This window comes from Podarcis bocagei (assembly GCF_964188305.1).
Source record: "Podarcis bocagei genome assembly, chromosome: 1".
Classification (NCBI taxonomy): domain Eukaryota; kingdom Metazoa; phylum Chordata; class Lepidosauria; order Squamata; family Lacertidae; genus Podarcis; species Podarcis bocagei.
The window spans coordinates 14,945,650-14,964,724 of record NC_138125.1 but is presented as its reverse complement, the minus strand read 5'-3'; the positions used below and the strand labels follow the sequence as shown (position 1 = coordinate 14,964,724).

The following is a 19,075-nucleotide window of genomic DNA, read 5'->3' as shown; positions in this document are numbered from 1 at the left end:
AGAAAATAAGAATGTGAAGGAGAAGGGCTTATCCATCTCCCTAATGCACTGTTTTCCTACATCAAGGTATTTTCTTTTTCTTTTTGCAGAGGAGCATTTATGCCTCCCTCTGCCTGAAGCCCCTCCCCCCACAGCCTTCAGCAACAACAGTCCAGGAAAAGCTTTTTCACTTGATTCTGATGATTGCAGAAAATGGACAAAAAACCCCTGAAGAATAACCTTTTTTAAGGAAGGATATTGTTTTGTAAATAGTTGTTTTATTGAATTGGTTGTAGCCACCTTGGTTACTGTCTATTACTTTCTTGCTGCTGTTTCAGTGCTGGTTTATGACATGCTTTTAAAAGTCAATTTCTGGTTTTATCTCTCTTGTTAGAAACCTTGAGCTCTTAAGAGCATATAAACAAGGATAGGACTTGTGGTCCTCCAGATATTGTTTGGGCTCCAACTCCAACTGCTGGTTATGCTGCTGCGGCAGCTGGGAACCGAAGTCCAGTATGATATGGAAAAGCCATGGGTTCTCCATCTTTTGCCTTTTTTCTTTTCTTTTTTTAGCTAAGAAATCTGGCCTAAGAGCTGGAGAGAACTTTGACACTACTAGGCAAACTGGACCATTTTTAGCGGGTGGGGTCTGCACCACTTGGACTAACACATTGGAAAACAGCTATCCATTGGATTCCATGATGCTACAAGTATTATGGTGCAACTTTTGGCAAAAACATAATCATAAAAATGAATTAAAATCTATATTTCGAGAAAAGTATATGCTATTCTGAGAGAAAACACTTCCAAAAATACTTGCTAAAATGTGTCTTACATGGAGATTTTTAAAATTTGCAGATTAATGGGTAAACAGGACAGAAAGTATGTCACAAAAGTGACATAGACCAGAAATAGGTTGATTTATCCATACTTAGGTGGGATGTGACTTGCACAAATACAGTCCAAGTTCTCTCTCTCCCACACCTCTAGACATTTACAAGTGCGAGTCAGATTCTGTTTTCATTATATGGCCACACTTTTCCATACCAGTTCCAAAGCTTTGCAGTAGTGCAATGAATTGGAATCCAGGAGCAAAGCAAGGCAATTGTATGAGCATGTGCTAGGGCAGGGGTCTGCAACCTTTAAGACAAAAAGAGCCACTTGGACCCGTTTCCGAAGAAAAAACAACAACTGGGAGCCGCAAAACCATTGCGACATTTAAAACAAATATATCTCTGGAGCCACGATCTGACAGCGGGCGGGAAGGTGACGTCGGGACGTTGCGTGACTAACGCACGCACCGCCCCCATGCGACGTCACAGCCAGTACAGCGCCCGCCACAGTGAGGAGTGTCGGGGCGCACAATGCGCCTCCTCCCCTCACTAGTATCCGCCCCAGAGCCGCAGCAAAGATGTAAAAGAGCCACATGCGGCTCCGGAACCACGGGTTGCAGACCCCTGTGCTAGGGGATAGGGGATGGGGAAAAATAGGAACCTCAAATCATATTCACTCAACTTGCATCATGCTCCCATCAAAATGATCTTATAAAATCAGTCCCCAGTAGAAGGCAACGACCTATAATATTTAAAGCAGTTTTCACTTTACTGTTAACATTGCATGCATAATTCAATTCTTGGAAGATACTTTTTGTGCAAATGTTATACTGCACTGTTCAATGTAGATGTAATACTCAAAGGATTATGCATGTTTTTACTAATGGTTAATTGACCTGAGCGTCATTGCTCTGTGAAAGGCCTCCAGCACTGCACATATTCCACAATTTATGCTAATGGTTCAGTAAACAATGAAACAAAATAAAGATTAATCAGCCTGTGCTGTAGCAATGAAAGAAAATGGATGATCAAGACACAAACACTCTCAGAAAATGTAGCCTTTTGATTTTATTAGTACATGAACCTAATTATATTTTTACAGAAGGAATTCGTATCCTAATAATGATGATACAATTAATCTTGTCATTGTTCTCTGTAGATACAAATCAAAACAACATCAGCGTAACTATTTCTTCCTACAGAAAGGCTACAAGGCCAGTGATTCATTAAAAGAATTAAGAGGGCCCTTCTTAGAATGCTTTGCATTTAATGAATCAGTCTTTCAATCACCATCCACCACTTCAATCTCATCCTTCACTTTCTCTCTGTTCACAATTATACTTCCCAATTCACCTTATTTTCTACTGTTTTCTGTTACGTACTTATAGTGAGAAGTGGGTATAGATAGAGGTTTGTTTCTGTGATCATATCAGTATAGTTATCGGGGTGCAAATTCTTCAGGCAATTATTATATATTCTCTCCTAAACCTGTATGCTGCCAGTATTTGTATTTAATTGCCGTAAGTAAAGAATGTTATTCAGAAATGTTATTCATTGCAAACAGCAATGACGAAAAGCTACTGTGTTTCTTCTCTGTCTCTTTCAGAAGGCCACTGCCTCTGTTTATTAAATAAAGGAAGATTATTAGGAAAGACTGTCAAATTCCTGTTCTTCTGATGCATCACTTTTCTGTATTAGTGTTACCACCTAAAGGAGTGCCGTACTTTTCACCCTATAGGACGCACCAGCCCATAGGACGCACCTAGTTTTGGAGGGGGGAAATAAAGGGGGGGGGAATTATTTCCCCCCAGGCGCGGGGCCCGAGCTTCCCCCGACCCCAGCCCACAGAACAGACAGCTCTCCGCAAGCCTTGGGAGACCGTCACGACTTCCCGCCGGGCTCCCACTGCTTGCGGATATCTGCCTGAAGCCCAAACCAGGTCGGGGAACAGCGGGATGGTGGCGCTGCGCCTCCCCGCTGTCCCCCGAGCTTGCGGGGCTGGCGGGGAACCGAAGCCCGGGGCGTGCTGTGCAGCGCGCCCCAGGCTTCGAGATGCAGTCTGCTATCCGCAAGCCTAGGGAGCCCGACGCGGGCTCCCAAGGCTTGCTGAGAGCTTCCTGAAGCCTGGAGAGCGAGAGGGGTCGGTGCCTGCATTCGCCCCATAGGACGCACACACATTTTCCCTTCATTTTTGGAGGGGGAAAAGTGTGTCCTATAGGGCGAAAAATACGGTACTTATCCATGCAGCTATGAGCTAAACACAATGCAAACTCCTTTCAAGGTGGGAAATCCCATTTAATTAAAAATATTTATGGGCTTATTCTTATTTTTGCAAGCCACCTTGGAATTTATTTTTAAATAAACAGTGGTGTGGAAATTAATAGGCTGCCTTTCTAAAGTGATGAAAGCAGTTTAGTTAAAATAAGATGGAAGAGTAAAGCAAAACCATGATAAAAAACCACCAAAAAATGTATACAAAGCCATCCCAATCATCACTTACAAACCTGGCATATGAATATTGAAAATACTCCTGCTATATCATTGAGCCTTGACCTTCTGACACTTTAGGATATGGTGGCCTCAATCATTCTTGTGTTATATATATAGCAGATAACTATAATGCATACTATATGAGCTTCCCTTTGAAAATGGTCCAGAAATTTCAGCTGTTCAAAGCGTGGTAACCAGAATGCAATTTCAGGCTAGCAATTCAAATAACTACAATAACTACAATCAAACTGTTTGGTATATAACTAAAAGTGTGAGGTTTTTTTATTTTTTGTTTTAACATATTAAAACCCTCTGTGGTCTAGGATTAGGCTAAATGAAGAATCATATTCTGCTTGACTCCTGAGATCCATATCTAAGGCCCTGTTCAGCTGTCTTCCAACATCAGCAGTGCTGTGGGTGGACATAAAAAGTAGGGCTCTCTAAGTCGATGCACTGACTATTTGGAACATCCTTCAAAGGCAGGCCTCCATCTTTACAGGCCTTCAGGCTGGGAAGACAATTTTATTACACTGTGGTGCCCATGGGCACAATGGTAATCTTGAAGTCTTCTCCTGCTGCTCATGAAGTCCCTGAATTCCCCTGCCTACCCCTTTACTTGCCCCAGGTCAGGCATGTCCACAGTCTGTTTTGGGGGCCTAATCTGGCCCACTGGTCGATTTAATTGGCCCGTTACTTTGAGGTAAAATTGAAAGCTCAACAACTCTGGTTGGCCCTCATGCATGTTCACTTCAGCAAATCTGGCCCTCTTTGAAAAAAGGTTGGGCACCCTTCCCTAAATCAGGAGGTTGTGGTGGTGGTTACCTTCTTCTTCCTTGAAATGTGCATACAGCTGAAGGAGAAAGTTGGAAGAATGACTTTTTTCCACTTTCTATTTCAGCTCGATTTGCTTTTAAAGGCTCAGATTATTTCCTCTGGATCTGGCTTCTACCTAGATCCATTAGAAAAGAGAAATTGTGTGCATACACTTTCTTTCTTTTGCTCCAGGGTGTGCGTGATCTAGGAGCGGGGGCGGCCACAGAACTCACTCAACTATGCAAATGTGCCTACAGGCCTAAAAAGGTTGGAAACCCAGACTGAGGCAATCTTTAAGAACTTTACAACCACTGGAATGGAGAGGCTTCATAATCTAGTCTTAAATCCATGTTGAATAAAAGCAGGTATGTATACACAGGCTGGCTTTTTTATATTTATTCTTGTGCTAGCAAAATATTCAGCATTCCAAAAACAATAAATAATCCTAATGAATTACAAAATGGTAAGATGATTAATTACTTAAGCCTATAAATCCACTTTTGCCTTCCTGCCAGAAAATGAGCACAGGCGTATTAGACTGGCATTGTTCAAATAATTCAATGTTAGTCTGCCTATTTTTCAGTGCAATTTAGCCCAACCATACAAATGGGCTACTTTCCATATTTCACTAGAATCCACTAAAGATTAATAACACAACTCTTACCACTTTGTTCAGTGGTACTTACTTCCAAGCATGTGTGCCTTGAATGTGATGGAGCAAACAAGTCTTGCGGGGAGGGGACACAAGAAAAGGGAGGGGGGAACTGCCCACATTTTAAAGTAAGACCACCACCTCTAATATTCTTAAATTTCAAATGTCTCACAAAGATTAAAAGAATCTCTGGAGGAGAGAGTGAGAGACCTTTTCACACACACACCCCGCCAAAACTACTTAAACTAGACTAGACTGGCTTTTGGTCTGATCCAGCAGGCCTTCCTGAGTAAATGTGTGAGACAGCTACATGTCTTTTCATTCTGGGTATACAGCAGAAACATGTAGTATTTTCAAGGTATTATAAACTGAAGGCTACAGGGAATTCAATATAAGCAGATGCCAAACAGTCCTGATCAAAGTTCTTCGTACAATTTCCTAATATAAAGTGGTCCCCCCCCCTTAGTATTGTTATAAAAGATTTACGGCCAGAAATACATAGCAGTATTTGAAAATGTATAAATAAATATTTTGGAGATGCAAATAAAATAAAATAAAATAAAATAAAAACCATAAAATATCTTGTTTTTGCAATTGGCCACATACCCCATTTTCAGAACGCTTCTCCCCAGGTATACTGATTCCGTTCCTTTGGTTTTGAGTCTGACGGCCTGGGAAGAATACAGTTAGAACATTTAAATGCATTGCTTCTACTGAAACAGCTTCCTAAAGCTTAGTTAACTTTTTAAAAGAACATTCTCTCAAAACAAAAACTCCTATTTTGATTTGATGAAAACAATTTATGAGTAAATGTTTTCCAACTTTTGGAAACAGGTGGGACAGGTGTTTGTTTTTCTAGCCCTATTTGAAGCTCAGTTAAGAGCTACACAATGACCGCTGAAACCAACATAATCAGAGTAGTTTTTCTGTGGTGTAACCATCAAGTAATTATCCTCTTTCTTTGTGGAGAAATTTAGAAGGGATAGACAGGATTGGGAAACTTCAAACACTGTTCCTGCCCCTTGAAAACTCACCATCACTTTTGCTGGAGGAAACAACATTCCATTTTGTGTAAAGAGCACTTGCTACTGTCACTGCTACTGTTCCAGGGAGGGTAAAGTCATTCCTCTCTTTTAACTAGTTCCCACAAAGAATTGTCTGCCCATCCCTTCACTTGTAAGAACTCAGCCAACCACTCTTGGTATTGCTCCATGAAGGAAGAAAGCAAATCTGGGGTATCTGATGCAAGGTTTGATATTATTACCAATGTTTTCCTGCGAAACTAGTGTAGCAGTGGCGAACCTCAGGTCCAATGCAGCCCACTTGGCACCAGTGGTGTAGCGTGGGTTGTCAGCACCCGGGGCAAGGCAAGTAATTTGCGCCCCCTAACCCGTGGATTTGCGCCCCCTAACCCTAACCCCCAGATGTTGCGCCCGGTGCGGCCGGCCCCCCCTGCACCCCCCACGCTGCGCCACTGCTTGGCACTCTGAACTTTCCTGCACCACACCCTCTCTCCCTGGGTTATACTTCTCGCAGTCCTTGCTTTTATTTGGGGTGTTTTTTCCTGGTTGGAATGTGTCAATGAACTCTGAAAATGTCCCTTGCCTGATTGGATTGAGGACAGAGGGGTGTACGAGTGTGTGTAGAAACTAGCCTACTGTACAAAGGTAATATTTACACCCACTGCTCCATCTGCTTTTGCCTCTGGCCTTGCCCACCAGTTAATCCAAGTCAAGGTTCACAAGCCAACTTCAAATCATAGTTTCAGACATAGGATCCAACTCCTAGGGACTGAGGTCCCTTCAGCCCCCCAATAAAACATTTGGGGGCCAGCCCCACCCCATTAATGGACATTGCCATTCAAGTGGTGTGCATGCACCACATCTTGTGCTTGATTATGAAGGGTGGGACTTACCTGCCCTTCCCCCATATTTTATTCAAGTTGGCTCCCCTGATTTCAGATCAAGCCATAGTTAGTTGGTTGGGGCAGATGTAAAACATACCATAGTCGAGTGAAACAAACCAGAGTTTAGGACTGCATCCGAACACAGCCATAATCACAAACCCATTATCTGAAATGAATTTCTAAAGGAATACTCTTCCAGATTAGAATGTTTGGATTGTCTCTTTTAGTAGATGTTATGCACTTAGGAACATAGTTGGTATGTTTTATATAAGCTCAGGAAGCAGGCTGCTTAGACATTTGAGAAAAATGTACACTAGGCATTGGGCTCAGTGGTAACTTTATATATTTGATATATTTTCTACCGACCTTAGCTTGTGTAACCTGTTTATAGTGAAGCTTGGCAGAACCCAATTTTATCACCACTATGAATGTGAATGAAGCCTGGCTTGATTGGCTGCTGCTGCTACATACTGGAAGCTAAGCTGCTTGGGGATGCAGCTACAGGCTTTCACTCTATAATAATACTGGGAGTGACTGACCTAGTAATGACTTTGGAAGAAGAGGTGGGGTGGGTGGAAGGAATGTGGAATTTAGAGAAGAGCAAGTAGCAAGAGAACATAGGGATTAAAAGCTCAACTGCAGAAAAGTCCAAGTACAACATGCTTGTAAAGGCAAAAATACATACATGTAGAAGTTGGAAGAAGCAGGTATTAGCCTTAGGAAGGAACCCAAAGGTGGCTCTGAATGTTAGAAGTGCTGGCAAGCATGTACGTAAGAGTGATAGTTTTTTTCACCGGATGTAATGCCCAAAGGGAGAATGTTTGCATCTTCTCTGGAGGGTCAGAAATGGCTAACATATAGCCTGTATCCTGTATGCAGCATCCAGTCCCCAGCCCCTGAGGATTTTGTGCCTTCCCGAAATAGCCCATTAAAAAAAAAGTTGTTGTTGTTGTTGTTGTTGTTGTTGTTGTTGTTGTTGTTGTTGTTGTTGTTGTTTTTGTCAACCATTCCTGATGTGTCCCTACTATAATGTCATTATACTTAAAAGCCTTTTTCTGAGCCCAAACCCCATTTTTTGCCCAATTTTAAAATGTATGTTTTTTGAAAATGTGTAAGGAAACATACTCAGCTAGCAAGAGAAAGACAGATTAAGCACATTGGTTTTGGGTGTCTGCAAACCCAAATACTTTACACATCCTTGTCAGGCTCCAACAAAATCCTGACATTATTTTTGAAGTCATTCATGTAGGTTGGGTTTTTTAAATTTCCAACAGTTTCTGAAATTTTCTCTGTAACCATGATAATTAGCAGCTTACTTGTAAGAATTAAAGCTGAGATTATTATTGGGGGCACATCTTGGGAACAGAAAGGGGAGAAGGAAGAATGGCTGTAGTGTCTGGAGGCAAAAGGTTCTTCCAATTCATGAGCTTAATGAGTGGATAGGTGGAAGGAAGAGAAAGCAAAACAGAAATGTTTAAGGACTTGAGAGGTAATGAAGAGGAAAAAGAAGAAACAAGGGGAGAGTGGGGGCAAAATAATGCTGGATAGAGTTGGGCAGCTGTGGTAAAGGCCTATATGTGGGGAGCAGGGGACACTTTGCCCTATAGAAATTCTTTTATTTAGCTTCAACCATCTGTACTATAGAGTCAACAGTACAGCACAAGTATTTTGTCATCATATTACTTGTCTTTACAAAACTGAGTCACATAAAGATGAGCTGCTGAGGCACCAATGAACAATTTAAAATATACCCACCTTGTTCACTACTTTCTGTTGGGGATTCTTCATGTCGAAGAAAAAACTTGACCTCCTCCCTACGGGGTCCCCACTTCTGTAGATGGTCATACATCATGTGATCAAAGGGGATGTGTCTTTCTAAATATAGAAAAATTAAATGTTTCTTATCAAAGCAACTTCCTGGACATTTGTTTGCAGTAAGAAAATAAAATGAAATGTTAACAGTTTATTTTACTTTTCTCTCACCTAATAACTTTTTCTAAATCACGTTAGTAGGGTCCAAATAATTTATTTCAGTTTCTCAAACATTTGCTTTTCCAACTTTTTTGAGGGGGGAATCTTCAAGGAATAAGATTGTTTTGAATAATTTTTCAGAAAGTTGCACGTCTTACAAAAGCTGAGTTTTTAAAGGGCATAGTTTTCATACCACCAAGCCATTTGCATATAACTAATTCTGTCATCTGGGATAGCCAATATGGTGCCCCTCAGATGTTGTTGTACTCTAATGCTCACCATCCCTGACCATTGACCATGCAGGCTGGGACTGATGGGAGCTGTAGTCCATAACATCAGGCATGCTTCACATTAGCTATCCCTGTTACAGTCCAACAGAATATAAGGAGATCACCATTGTTCTAGCCAAGGCCTTGTGAGCCAAAAAAACTCAAGAGGATATCATGTTCTTGGCGAGGCTACAGTACATGGCAAGTGTTTGCCATGACAAATCACAAGTTCTACTAGCCTAGATAGTATTGTATTACTACTTCATACAAGTCATTTATGTAAACTAAGGTGTGAAGCAGTATATAAATTGCTGAAATAAATAAGCTGCTGAAGATACTAAACAACGCCAAATAATGACTTTTGCAGAATGATACCAGTCCATTTATTACTGTCCCAATGAGCATGATCTCTCCTTCACTCTATTGCCATCTGAAGAGGTAGCCATTGTAGTGATCTCCATATATTGCTGGACTACAATTCCCATCATCCCCAACAATTGGCCATACTGGCTGAGGCTGATAACATCTGGGAGGAGACCCTTCTACTTCATTTCTTAAGCTTTCAAAAAGAAAAGGGGTATAATATACCATTAGGTCAAAAGTTTGCTAAAGTCAAAGTACATTGGGTTAACAGACCTTTTGCCAATCACTTTTTCCAAAGAAGGCAACTAAGCGGGTTTGACAGAAGTGCTTCTTTACACTTCATGAGGAATGCTAAACATCATTCTGGGCTGCTGATGTAACAAATGGGGAGAGGACTCTTTTAAGCTCCCCCATGTTCCTGATGTAGTCCTTCCTCTCCCCACACCTTAACAATATTAAATGGACCTTAGTTAAGTAAGGCTCTTTGTAACATTGGCTCTCTGACTGCTTCAGTGTCTGCTCTAATCTCTCTCCAGGTATACTGATTTTTAATTTGCTCTTTACCCATTTTCTGGGGATTGTGCCATACAGAGCTAATTTATAGTAATTAAGGCAATTATATGAGACTTTCATCTTCTGCCAGAATTAGCTGGGTGGGCAACTTCTCCCATTCCGAGGAACTCTTCACATCTATTTTGTTAGCCATAGGTTTAAGGCTAAATGCGCACATTTAGTTACTGTACATGCAAGTCCATGTTATATACAAACCATCTTCACAAAGATGCTACTAAATTAAAGGTGCTACAAAAGGTGCTACTAAATTAATTTTGAATACCATGCCTCTTCTAATGATAATTTAGAGGGCAAGTGTTAATATAATGGCTGGGCGGGGTGGGGGAGCACAGCATTAAAACACAACATTGACATGTCTGACAATCCTATTTTTATTAATTAACCATTTTCATATTATCAGCCATCTCCCTGCATTCTGAAAATACCTTTTCATTTTGAGCCTGAGGGGGAAATGTGTATGTAAGTATGTTTCCCTAAGGTTGATAGTGCTAGAGCTGTTGAAAATTAGAAAGGCTGCAATTGTCTCAAACAAGAATGAAATTATAAAGCCTGGCATAATATTGAGCTACTGCCCTCTCAAAAGTAAACATTCAGCATAAAATCACTAGTTCAGGATACCAAGTGATTGCTTACCATTTCCACGCCAGACTTCAGAAAGATGGCAACTACCTTCCCCAGGTTCTTTGCAAAATTCCACCACATCTCGGCAGGTTGTTTCAGGTGTAATTGGCACTTCAGTCAGAATCTGTTCATTGTTACTCAGGAACACAGTTAATATCATCTGGAAAAAAGAAAAAAAAAGGCACCATATAGAGTCAATCTTTCAAAGTGGCACAGATTTTGATTTGCATAAAATATCATAAACACACCAGGGATAGGCAGATGGGTTGAAACTACTGACAAATCTCCAAGTGATTTGCCATAGATCTGCAAGGATTTCCAGCTCCCAATAGCTGAACATGCTAAACTTTAAACTTATATAAAACATTGCCTCCTCACTTGCAAAAGTGTGGACATAAAAACATTGTCGTTGTGGAAGTCCTTAGTGCCTAAATAAACTAAAAAGTGCCTAACCTTGGTTTAGGAGAGGTTAATGTCACAATAATCATATATTGCTCAGAACTAACGCTCACTAAAGTCCATGAGGATGGCTCCCAGATAGGATTAGAGGCTGAATTAATTAGTCTTAAAGGTGCCACACTTTCACCAGTGGCATAACATGATCAATCAAATGCTGAACTAACTAAATGATTATGGTAATATTCTACCACAGTGAGCAGTTGAGCAGCTGCATCTTGCACTGGCTGCAGCTTCTGGGCAACCTCAGGGGCAGTACCACCAAAGTGCACAGCAGCAATGTGGCCAACAGTGGTCAGTCTATCCTGATTTAGAAACAGCTGGAGTTGGTAAAAGGTACTTCTAGCCACTGAGATTACTTGGGCCTCGAGAGCTAGACATGGACCCGGGAGTAGCCCCAGACTATGAACCCTGCTCTTGAATCCTGCCAGGATTCAGACTCCATTTGTGGGCCCTCATTCAGCCCACCACCAAGTCTAGGTACTGGTTTAGGACTTGCATGGCCTCTCCTGATACAGCATACTGATGACATCTCACCCCAAATCTCCTAAAGATTACTCCCAATGGTTCCCAACAGCTTCATGTAGATGTTAAATAGCACTGGAGTAAAGACAGTACCCTGCAGCACCCCACAACACAACTGCCAGGGGAGCAAAAGATAACCACCCAATGTCATACTCTGAAATAGATCCTGGAGATAGGATCAGAAGCAGTGTAGGGTTAAACAGTGCCACCTCTTGGGATCCACCATGCCAAGTGATCCCATCACCTGCCTGCCAAATGATTGATAACTCCCATTTTTGTAGTGTCTGGCAGTGAGCAAAAACAGACTTATGAATCCCTTGGCGAGTTGCACTAGATTAGAAAGTTAACAAGTTGTACCACTTGGGCTAAGCAGCCTTCTAGAACTCTGTGCCCTCCAGATGTTTTGGAATGAAACTCCAATAACCCCTGAACACAGATCATGCTAATGAGGGGTGCCACCTGAGTCACTGTGCTTCACAAATTTATGTGGGCAGGCATCAGCAGACACTTTGATAGCTTCAATGATGCTCTTGGGGTCATACTTACTTTGTGGAAGAGATGTGCATTCTTTTCCCCACAAATATCAGAGCTGTGTTGGCATGGTCTACACCAGTCTTCCCCAACCTGGTGGCCCCAAATGCTCTGGAATAAAGCATCCATGATAGCTCACCATTGTACATGCTGGCTGGGACCAAAGAGAGTTGGGAGTCCAACAACATATGAAGAACACCAGGCTGGACAAGTCTAAAGTAAACCAATATCTAAGAGCTACTTTTATCACATAATTCCAGCAGCAGAATTTTTGTTTTAACATATTGATAAAAATACTACTAAGGCTACTGCAGCATTAAAATGTTAGGCAAACATGTTTTTATGCAGATGACTCACTAGGAAGAAAGCCTGTGCCTTGTCAAAACTACTGCTTTCAAAGTGAATAATTAAATTTTTGTTGTTAGAATAGCAGAGCTAAGGCCCACAGCTAATTTTAGATCTTAATGAAAAATCTACTTAGTAGCGAAGTCGGACATTGAGAAGCTATTAATTCTAGTACATATTCTCACAGTGGCAAATTTATTTGTATGCATAAATAAGGCTATGTCTCCATTAGTGGTTTAAAACACAGTAAGGTCATTTTCCCCTGCTGTGCTTCAAGTTGCATTTGAACATTGCTGTACACGCCAGATAAGCAATGGGAATGTCTTCACCCAATGTGCATTTCCTGCTTGGTTTCCCAATGTCTGCAAGCCCCCCACCCCAGCCATCCCACCCTACCCCAAACTCGCATTCACAAAACTGCCATCTGCATATGTATAATGGCTCTCTCAAATGTACACACTTCAGCTTAACTGTAAAGTGAGTGCGTCTTGTGTTTTCAAATTGGATAAAAGCTGGATTGAGGGGAAATGCATCAAACAGCAATATTTCTCAAGAAACTACAGGATAGATACGGATTGTGGCTCACTTCATGTGCGCATGGCTTCAAACAACAGCAGTGAGAGCACACTGGAGCCAGAATAAACAGTAATGTGTGCACAGCCTAAGATTTATTTTTCCTAAATGAGCATGAGCATGAGAAGCCTACAGTTGCACCATGCTAGAATGTCAAACAAGACTTTGGTACAGCAGTTCCCATGGCACATGGGGTAGGATCACAGGACAACTGGAGAAAAGGACTGTGTTATCCTGTGCCAAACCATTTGCTTGGATTCTTCAGAATTGTCCATTGTTTTTATTTTCTTAAGTAAAATTATGCATGGTATACAATACCTACAGAAAATGTTTTTGGAAGACATGCTTATAAAATAATAACAAAAGGCATGTTAAAGGTGTTGCAAATATATATTCATTGCATGCAGTATATTAGACTGGGATCCATACAGTCTTATGTTTATTTAAGTTTATTTCTCCCCCAGCAAACAGGGAGTTGTCTGTAATGCATGTAAATCACACCTTTTCTCTATTTAGCTCAAGGTGGCATACACACTTCTATCGCTCTCCATTTTATCCTCACATCTCTTTGAGATACTTTAGGCTGAGAGATAGTGACTTGGTCCAAGGTCACCCATAAGCTTCATGGCCGAGTGGGATTTGAATTCTGGTTTCCCAGGTCTTCGTCCAGTACTCTAACTACTACACTATGCTGGCCTTTTCCTTTTCGCTGTATCACATCACTCAATATCAAATAATGCTTTGAGAGCAGATTTTGATGGAGTACAAAGAATTGAAGTAGGAAAGGACTGGCAGAAGAGCCCTGGTGCACACATGAACACCACACATGACCCTTTTAATTCTGGGCATAACATAGTTATGTAACATTTTTTTAAAGCAAAACTGTTTCACATTCACCATCTCAGGGTCAACTGGAAGGCAAAAGCCAACATTCAGCCTTACCATCTCTTTGACATGATGGCATACCATATAAATACAATGCTACAAAGGGGAGCATTCAAACATGATCCCCCATCCTCTGCACACACACAATCCTGCAATGTGAAGCTGTACAGTTCTGGAAGGGCTGCATTATGCAGAGACTAATGTCTGTACAATTGACTCTGTCATCAATAATATTTAGAACAGCCTATAAGGTAAAACAACTTTATCCCCTTATTACAGATGGAGTTCTGAGACTGTGGGGCAGCAAACTTGCCTTAGGCTACCAAGCCACCTCATGGCTGAACTTGAACTTCCAGCTCATATATGCAACACTATACTGGGCCTCAGCTAATTAACACAATAAAACATGTCTTACCTACACAAGGTGTAATCAAGCACAAGTTAAAGTTGCATCTTTTAATGTGTATCACATAATACAATCCAGTAGAACTTTGCCTATTGGAAATATAGAAGCAGCAGGAAGGAAAGTGCTGTTGAGGGATGATATGCTTTCTTCAAATAATAAAGAGTGAACACAAACCTTGGCTTCAGAAGGAAAACCTTCTCTCTTGTAACTCTCCCAGTAGTAATGAAATGAAAATTAACTGCTTTGTTGCCAAGAAGAAAAAAGGAAACAGTGACCAAAATCCAGAGAGTCACAGAACTACTTCTGCATGTCCAAGGCAGCTTTGGGATGATGTTTATTGAATATCAGCCTCCTTGTGTCACATAACAAGCTTCTTTCAAACACTGAAACCTTTCAAAAGCAGTCTGATCTAGCAAGGGAGGGGGAGGGGGCCTTGCTGCTCTGGGGGTGGAGGGAGTAAAAAATACCCCTGGGTGTGTCTAAGCCCTCAGGCATACCAAACTAACTTCTTTGGATCAGAGACAAGTTCCCAAGCAATACTTCAGACGTTTCAGTGGGATTGCCATTTTCATTAAGATTTTCAAAGAAAAACACATCTTTATCTAAAAAGGAAAAAAAACCTCAAACCCACAACACTGCATTCCTCTAGAACTTGAGGAAAGAAAAACTTTGTTTTATCTTCAACTTTAGTACATGATTTCCCTATTTCCTATCTGACTTCACATAGGAAAGAATTAGGTTTTCATGTTTCAGTGCATAGCAATCCAAATAGCCTCTTTATAATATCCACAGAAAAATGAATTCCCTATGAACAAACTATCAAAATGGAACCTGCATATTCTGAAAGAACCTTTTAAAAAACAATGCTTAATCAACTCGACAGTTAACTTTTAAGAGATTTCCTGGTTATCGGGATTGCTTGCAAATGAGACATTGTGTATGGACTTCATGTTTCCAGGAAAAAAAACATGAAAACCAGACTTCCTTTTATAGAACAATAAAGCTACTGTAACTTTATATATTTCTGATCACAGAAACCATCTCTGTATAAAACCATAGCTGCATTTTAAATAAAATGATTTTCTGATGTTGCCTACAAAATCACTTGCTTCAATCTCTGGGGTAAAGTCTTGCTAGCTGAGAGTCTAGGACAAGAGAGGGAGCCTGGGCTCTCCTGTGCCAGCTCTCATTGCCATGGTGAATTTTTCTAATTTAGATTGGGCGGGGGGAGGTCATTGTTGCATTTTGTTCACAAAATGAAGGATAGAAGGAGTGTGTGGATTTTACTGTATGAGGCACTGGATACAGCATTCATTAGCCTACTGGTGCTGAGCTGGGATATGTGTGTGGTTTCTTTTAACAGGCTCCTCCCCACTAGCCTTGCTCCTCATTATGAAACTGAACCATATTCAAGGTGCTTCTTCCCACTCTGTGACTTCTGCAGTCTAGAAGGCTGATGCTGGCAGTGCAGGTTTGCTGGTGGAGAGCCCCAACTGTAGGGAGATTCAACATCAAATGTAAGAATCCAGAGTTTGACCCTATATTCTGGTTGCATGGATACATTCCAAAACAAATCCAATTTGGTGGGCATTTTCCTAGTTGGAATATAAAGGATTTATTTTACTTTTCTCCTCCATTTTAGAATATTATGTAATAAATTTTATTGACTTTTTTGATGATAATATAAACAAGACATAACCAAATTTTAAAAGTTTTGAAACCCCTTCCTTAATTTATTTTGTTAAATATATAAATAAAATAAAGGTTCATGGTTAACAAAGTTTTCACCTGTGCAAAAGGCAGGCAAGGATTCCAAGAAACAAATTAGTAACAACCCTACTCCACTATATAGAAAGACCATGCCAGGGTGATGTGTGTGATGGAGGCAGGAACATTCAGCTATCTAACAACCTCTGCTCATAACAGCAGTTAAGTTGCTTTGCAGAATATGGACTATGAAGCCCATCTCTACCTCCACTCTGCTACACTTATTCTACAAAGTCTAACAACTTACAGAAACACTGCCTGGCTGACTTGGCCTATCAAACCAGTCCCTTTCAACATGTCTATAGATAGGAGTATTTTATTTTATTTTAAATAGACAACTTATCTATTTTATGCAAGTTTAAGTTTTACATAGCTGTGAACAATGAATTATATTCTCTGGAGTGGCACTTCCCTACCTCCAACAGCAGACAGAATGGATAAATGATTATAGATCTAGTGTGGTGTGCATTTTAAAATTTATGCACGTCTTCATGAGTATGTACTGATTCCTAACATATTAAACATTTTGTCAGCAAGATACAATTACATGTTGCTATGGACACATTAAGATGCCTCAGAAGCCAATGCAGTGCTACAAAAATAGAAGATACTTGAAGTAGTTATAAAAGGTCCACAACAATTTATATATTCTCCACAGTTCTGCATGTCTGCCTGCTCATCTTCTCCACCTGAACTATGTATTGCAGGAAAACTGAGAGAAGGGAAGGTAATAGACTAGAGTTTGTGGAACATGCAATATCTAACTTGGGGGGGGGACTGTTTATCGATACTTACATCCTGCCATTGCAAATTCCATCACAAAAATCATTCTATGATCCATTGAAGAAGAGGACCAGCAACTGAATGATAAAATGCACTGTCCCCCACACAACAAAAAGTCTATTGGAATAAAAAGGACTTAAACAAACAGCAAGGGATGGGGCCAACCATATTTCACAGGATGTTCTAGGATCTGGGTGTGGCCACTGGGAAGGCTCTCTGTCTGTCTGTCTCTCGTGCATGCTTCCATGGCAGGCAAGACGTAAAATGCCGTTTCTCCCTCAGATCCTAGGAAGGAGGCAGAAGTGTTAGCTAAGTTATCCTGGACCTAAGTACTGCTTTACTCTTCCTCTTTAGGAAAGCTTCAGCACCTTAGTGCCAGCAGAAGTTAATTACACCAATCGCCACCTTTGGCAAAGATCTATTTACATTCCTAGCACCCATAAAAAGAAATGTGTAAAATCTGAAGAAGTGTGCATGCACACGAAAGCTCATACCAAGAACTAACTTAGTTGGTCTTTAAGGTGCTACTGGAAGGAATTTTTTTATTTTGACTATGGCAGACCAACACGGCTACCTATCTACTGTGTAAAATCTATATACTTAACATGGTTACATGTTACAGCTAAAGGGAAGAGGGAAAGGAGACAGAAGAGGAACTTATAGCTGGATCCTATGTATGTCTATTCCAAAGTAAATCCCACTGCATTCAATGAGGCTTACTCCCAGGTCAGTACATGTAGGATTGCAGCATGAGGGGGAAGGAAAACTGAAGCCACTTGCTCACTTCCCAGTCCATTTTATGGTCATATTTCCATACACATTTCCACTAGCCATTGTTTCTAAGTATGGAGCAGAATGCCCCCTTTCCCAGGCTAAAATAAAAGCCAACCTCTAAAGCAGGCATGTCCTAAGTCCGTTTCGGGGGCCTAATCCGGCCCTCCAGTCGATTTAATCTGGCCCCCGTGTCAGTATATGTCCTGGGGTAAAATCCAAAAAAAAGCTCAGCAACTTCAATACTAAAAAGAGCTCAACACCTTTGGCCAGCCCTCACGCATGTTCACTTCGTCAAATCTGGCCCTCTTTGAAAAAAGTTTGGGCACCCCTGCTCTAAAGTTAGGCTCGGCTTAGTGCCAGCCCTCCGCAACACAGTCACCACTTCCTTTCACTATCCAAATTTATCAGGAAACAACAGGGAGGCTTAATTTTATTTTATTACTTATTTATTGAAATTTCTATACCACCTGTCATCTGAGGATTACAAGGCAATTTACAATATAAAAACACAAAAATATCTAACAGAGTATCAAACAAAATCAGTAAACCCTCCCCAACCCTAGCCCAGTAGTACTGCCACATTAGTTTCCAAGCCACAAGATCTATGGAACATGTGATCCTGCTGATCCTTGCAAAGTTGCCGGGTACCAGTGCAGAATCTTAGACACAATATGTAGTTATCATAGATCCTAGGATGTCATGATCAATAAGAACTGTATCTTTTGCAGTACGTGCACCCAGTATGCTGCCATAAGTGATAAAGGACCCATCCTAAACACAGTGGGTCCTTTGTTTGGAATGGGGCTAAGTTTAAAATCTTATTTGAGTCCCAAGTCTAATCTAAGGATAACGTTTTTCCAGTTAAACCCAAGCAAGTCTCCCCACACAATTTGGGGGCACATTTCTCTACTTGGGATATAAAGATTCAGTTATATAAATCTATGAAAAGAGTAAAATGAATCACACACAGCAAATGAGTAGCAACTACACAAAACAATGAAATGACCTTAAGGGTGTTTTCACAAGTGATGTAAAGAGTGTATTTCCCATTGAAATGTAACGCTTGTGATTGTTAATAAAGCATTAAAAAAATGAAGGCAGCCATTTTAACATTGAAAGAGTATTCTAGGTAACGTAGGTTTTTTTATTCCCAAAAAATACAAATACAAAAACTGTTCTAACTGTCACTTATGAAAACAGCCTAAGGCATGACCTTCCAAATCAGTGCTACAAGGTTAAACTACGCAAACCAACCTTTCCAATCTCACAACTATGCAGTCTCTTGTTCACTGCAACATGGTGCACTGCTTTTCCAACTTACAAATATGCCCCCCCCTCAGTCATTCGTACAGCAGCATGAAACAAATCAGAAGATTGGGAGACAGCTGCCAGGTCACTTATGAATTCTCCAGATAAGCACCAATTTCAGTACAAAAAACAAAGATCCCCTGCACCAGGAAATTGCATTTCCCAAAAAAACATTTATTCACAGATATTAATAATGTGACTAATGGCAGCAGTATCTTTTTATAATCAGTAGCAAAAGGCTGAACTACCTGT

The 19,075-nt window shown here is 40.7% G+C and overlaps 1 protein-coding gene across 7 annotated transcripts in view; it reads right to left on the bottom strand.

Annotated features, from left to right (window-relative positions):
- PPP1R13B (protein phosphatase 1 regulatory subunit 13B) overlaps positions 1-19,075 on the bottom strand; it is a 67,663-nt gene that overhangs the window by 33,004 nt on the left and 15,584 nt on the right. For all 7 annotated transcript variants that reach the window (XM_081191429.1, XM_081191428.1, XM_081191426.1 and 4 more), the window contains exons 2-4: positions 10,483-10,630; positions 8,429-8,548; positions 5,374-5,438 (exon numbers count right to left, since the gene is read on the bottom strand). In XM_081191429.1, the coding sequence (XP_081047555.1) occupies positions 5,374-5,438; positions 8,429-8,548; positions 10,483-10,630 (333 nt within the window). The remainder of the gene's footprint in view (positions 1-5,373; positions 5,439-8,428; positions 8,549-10,482; positions 10,631-19,075) is intronic.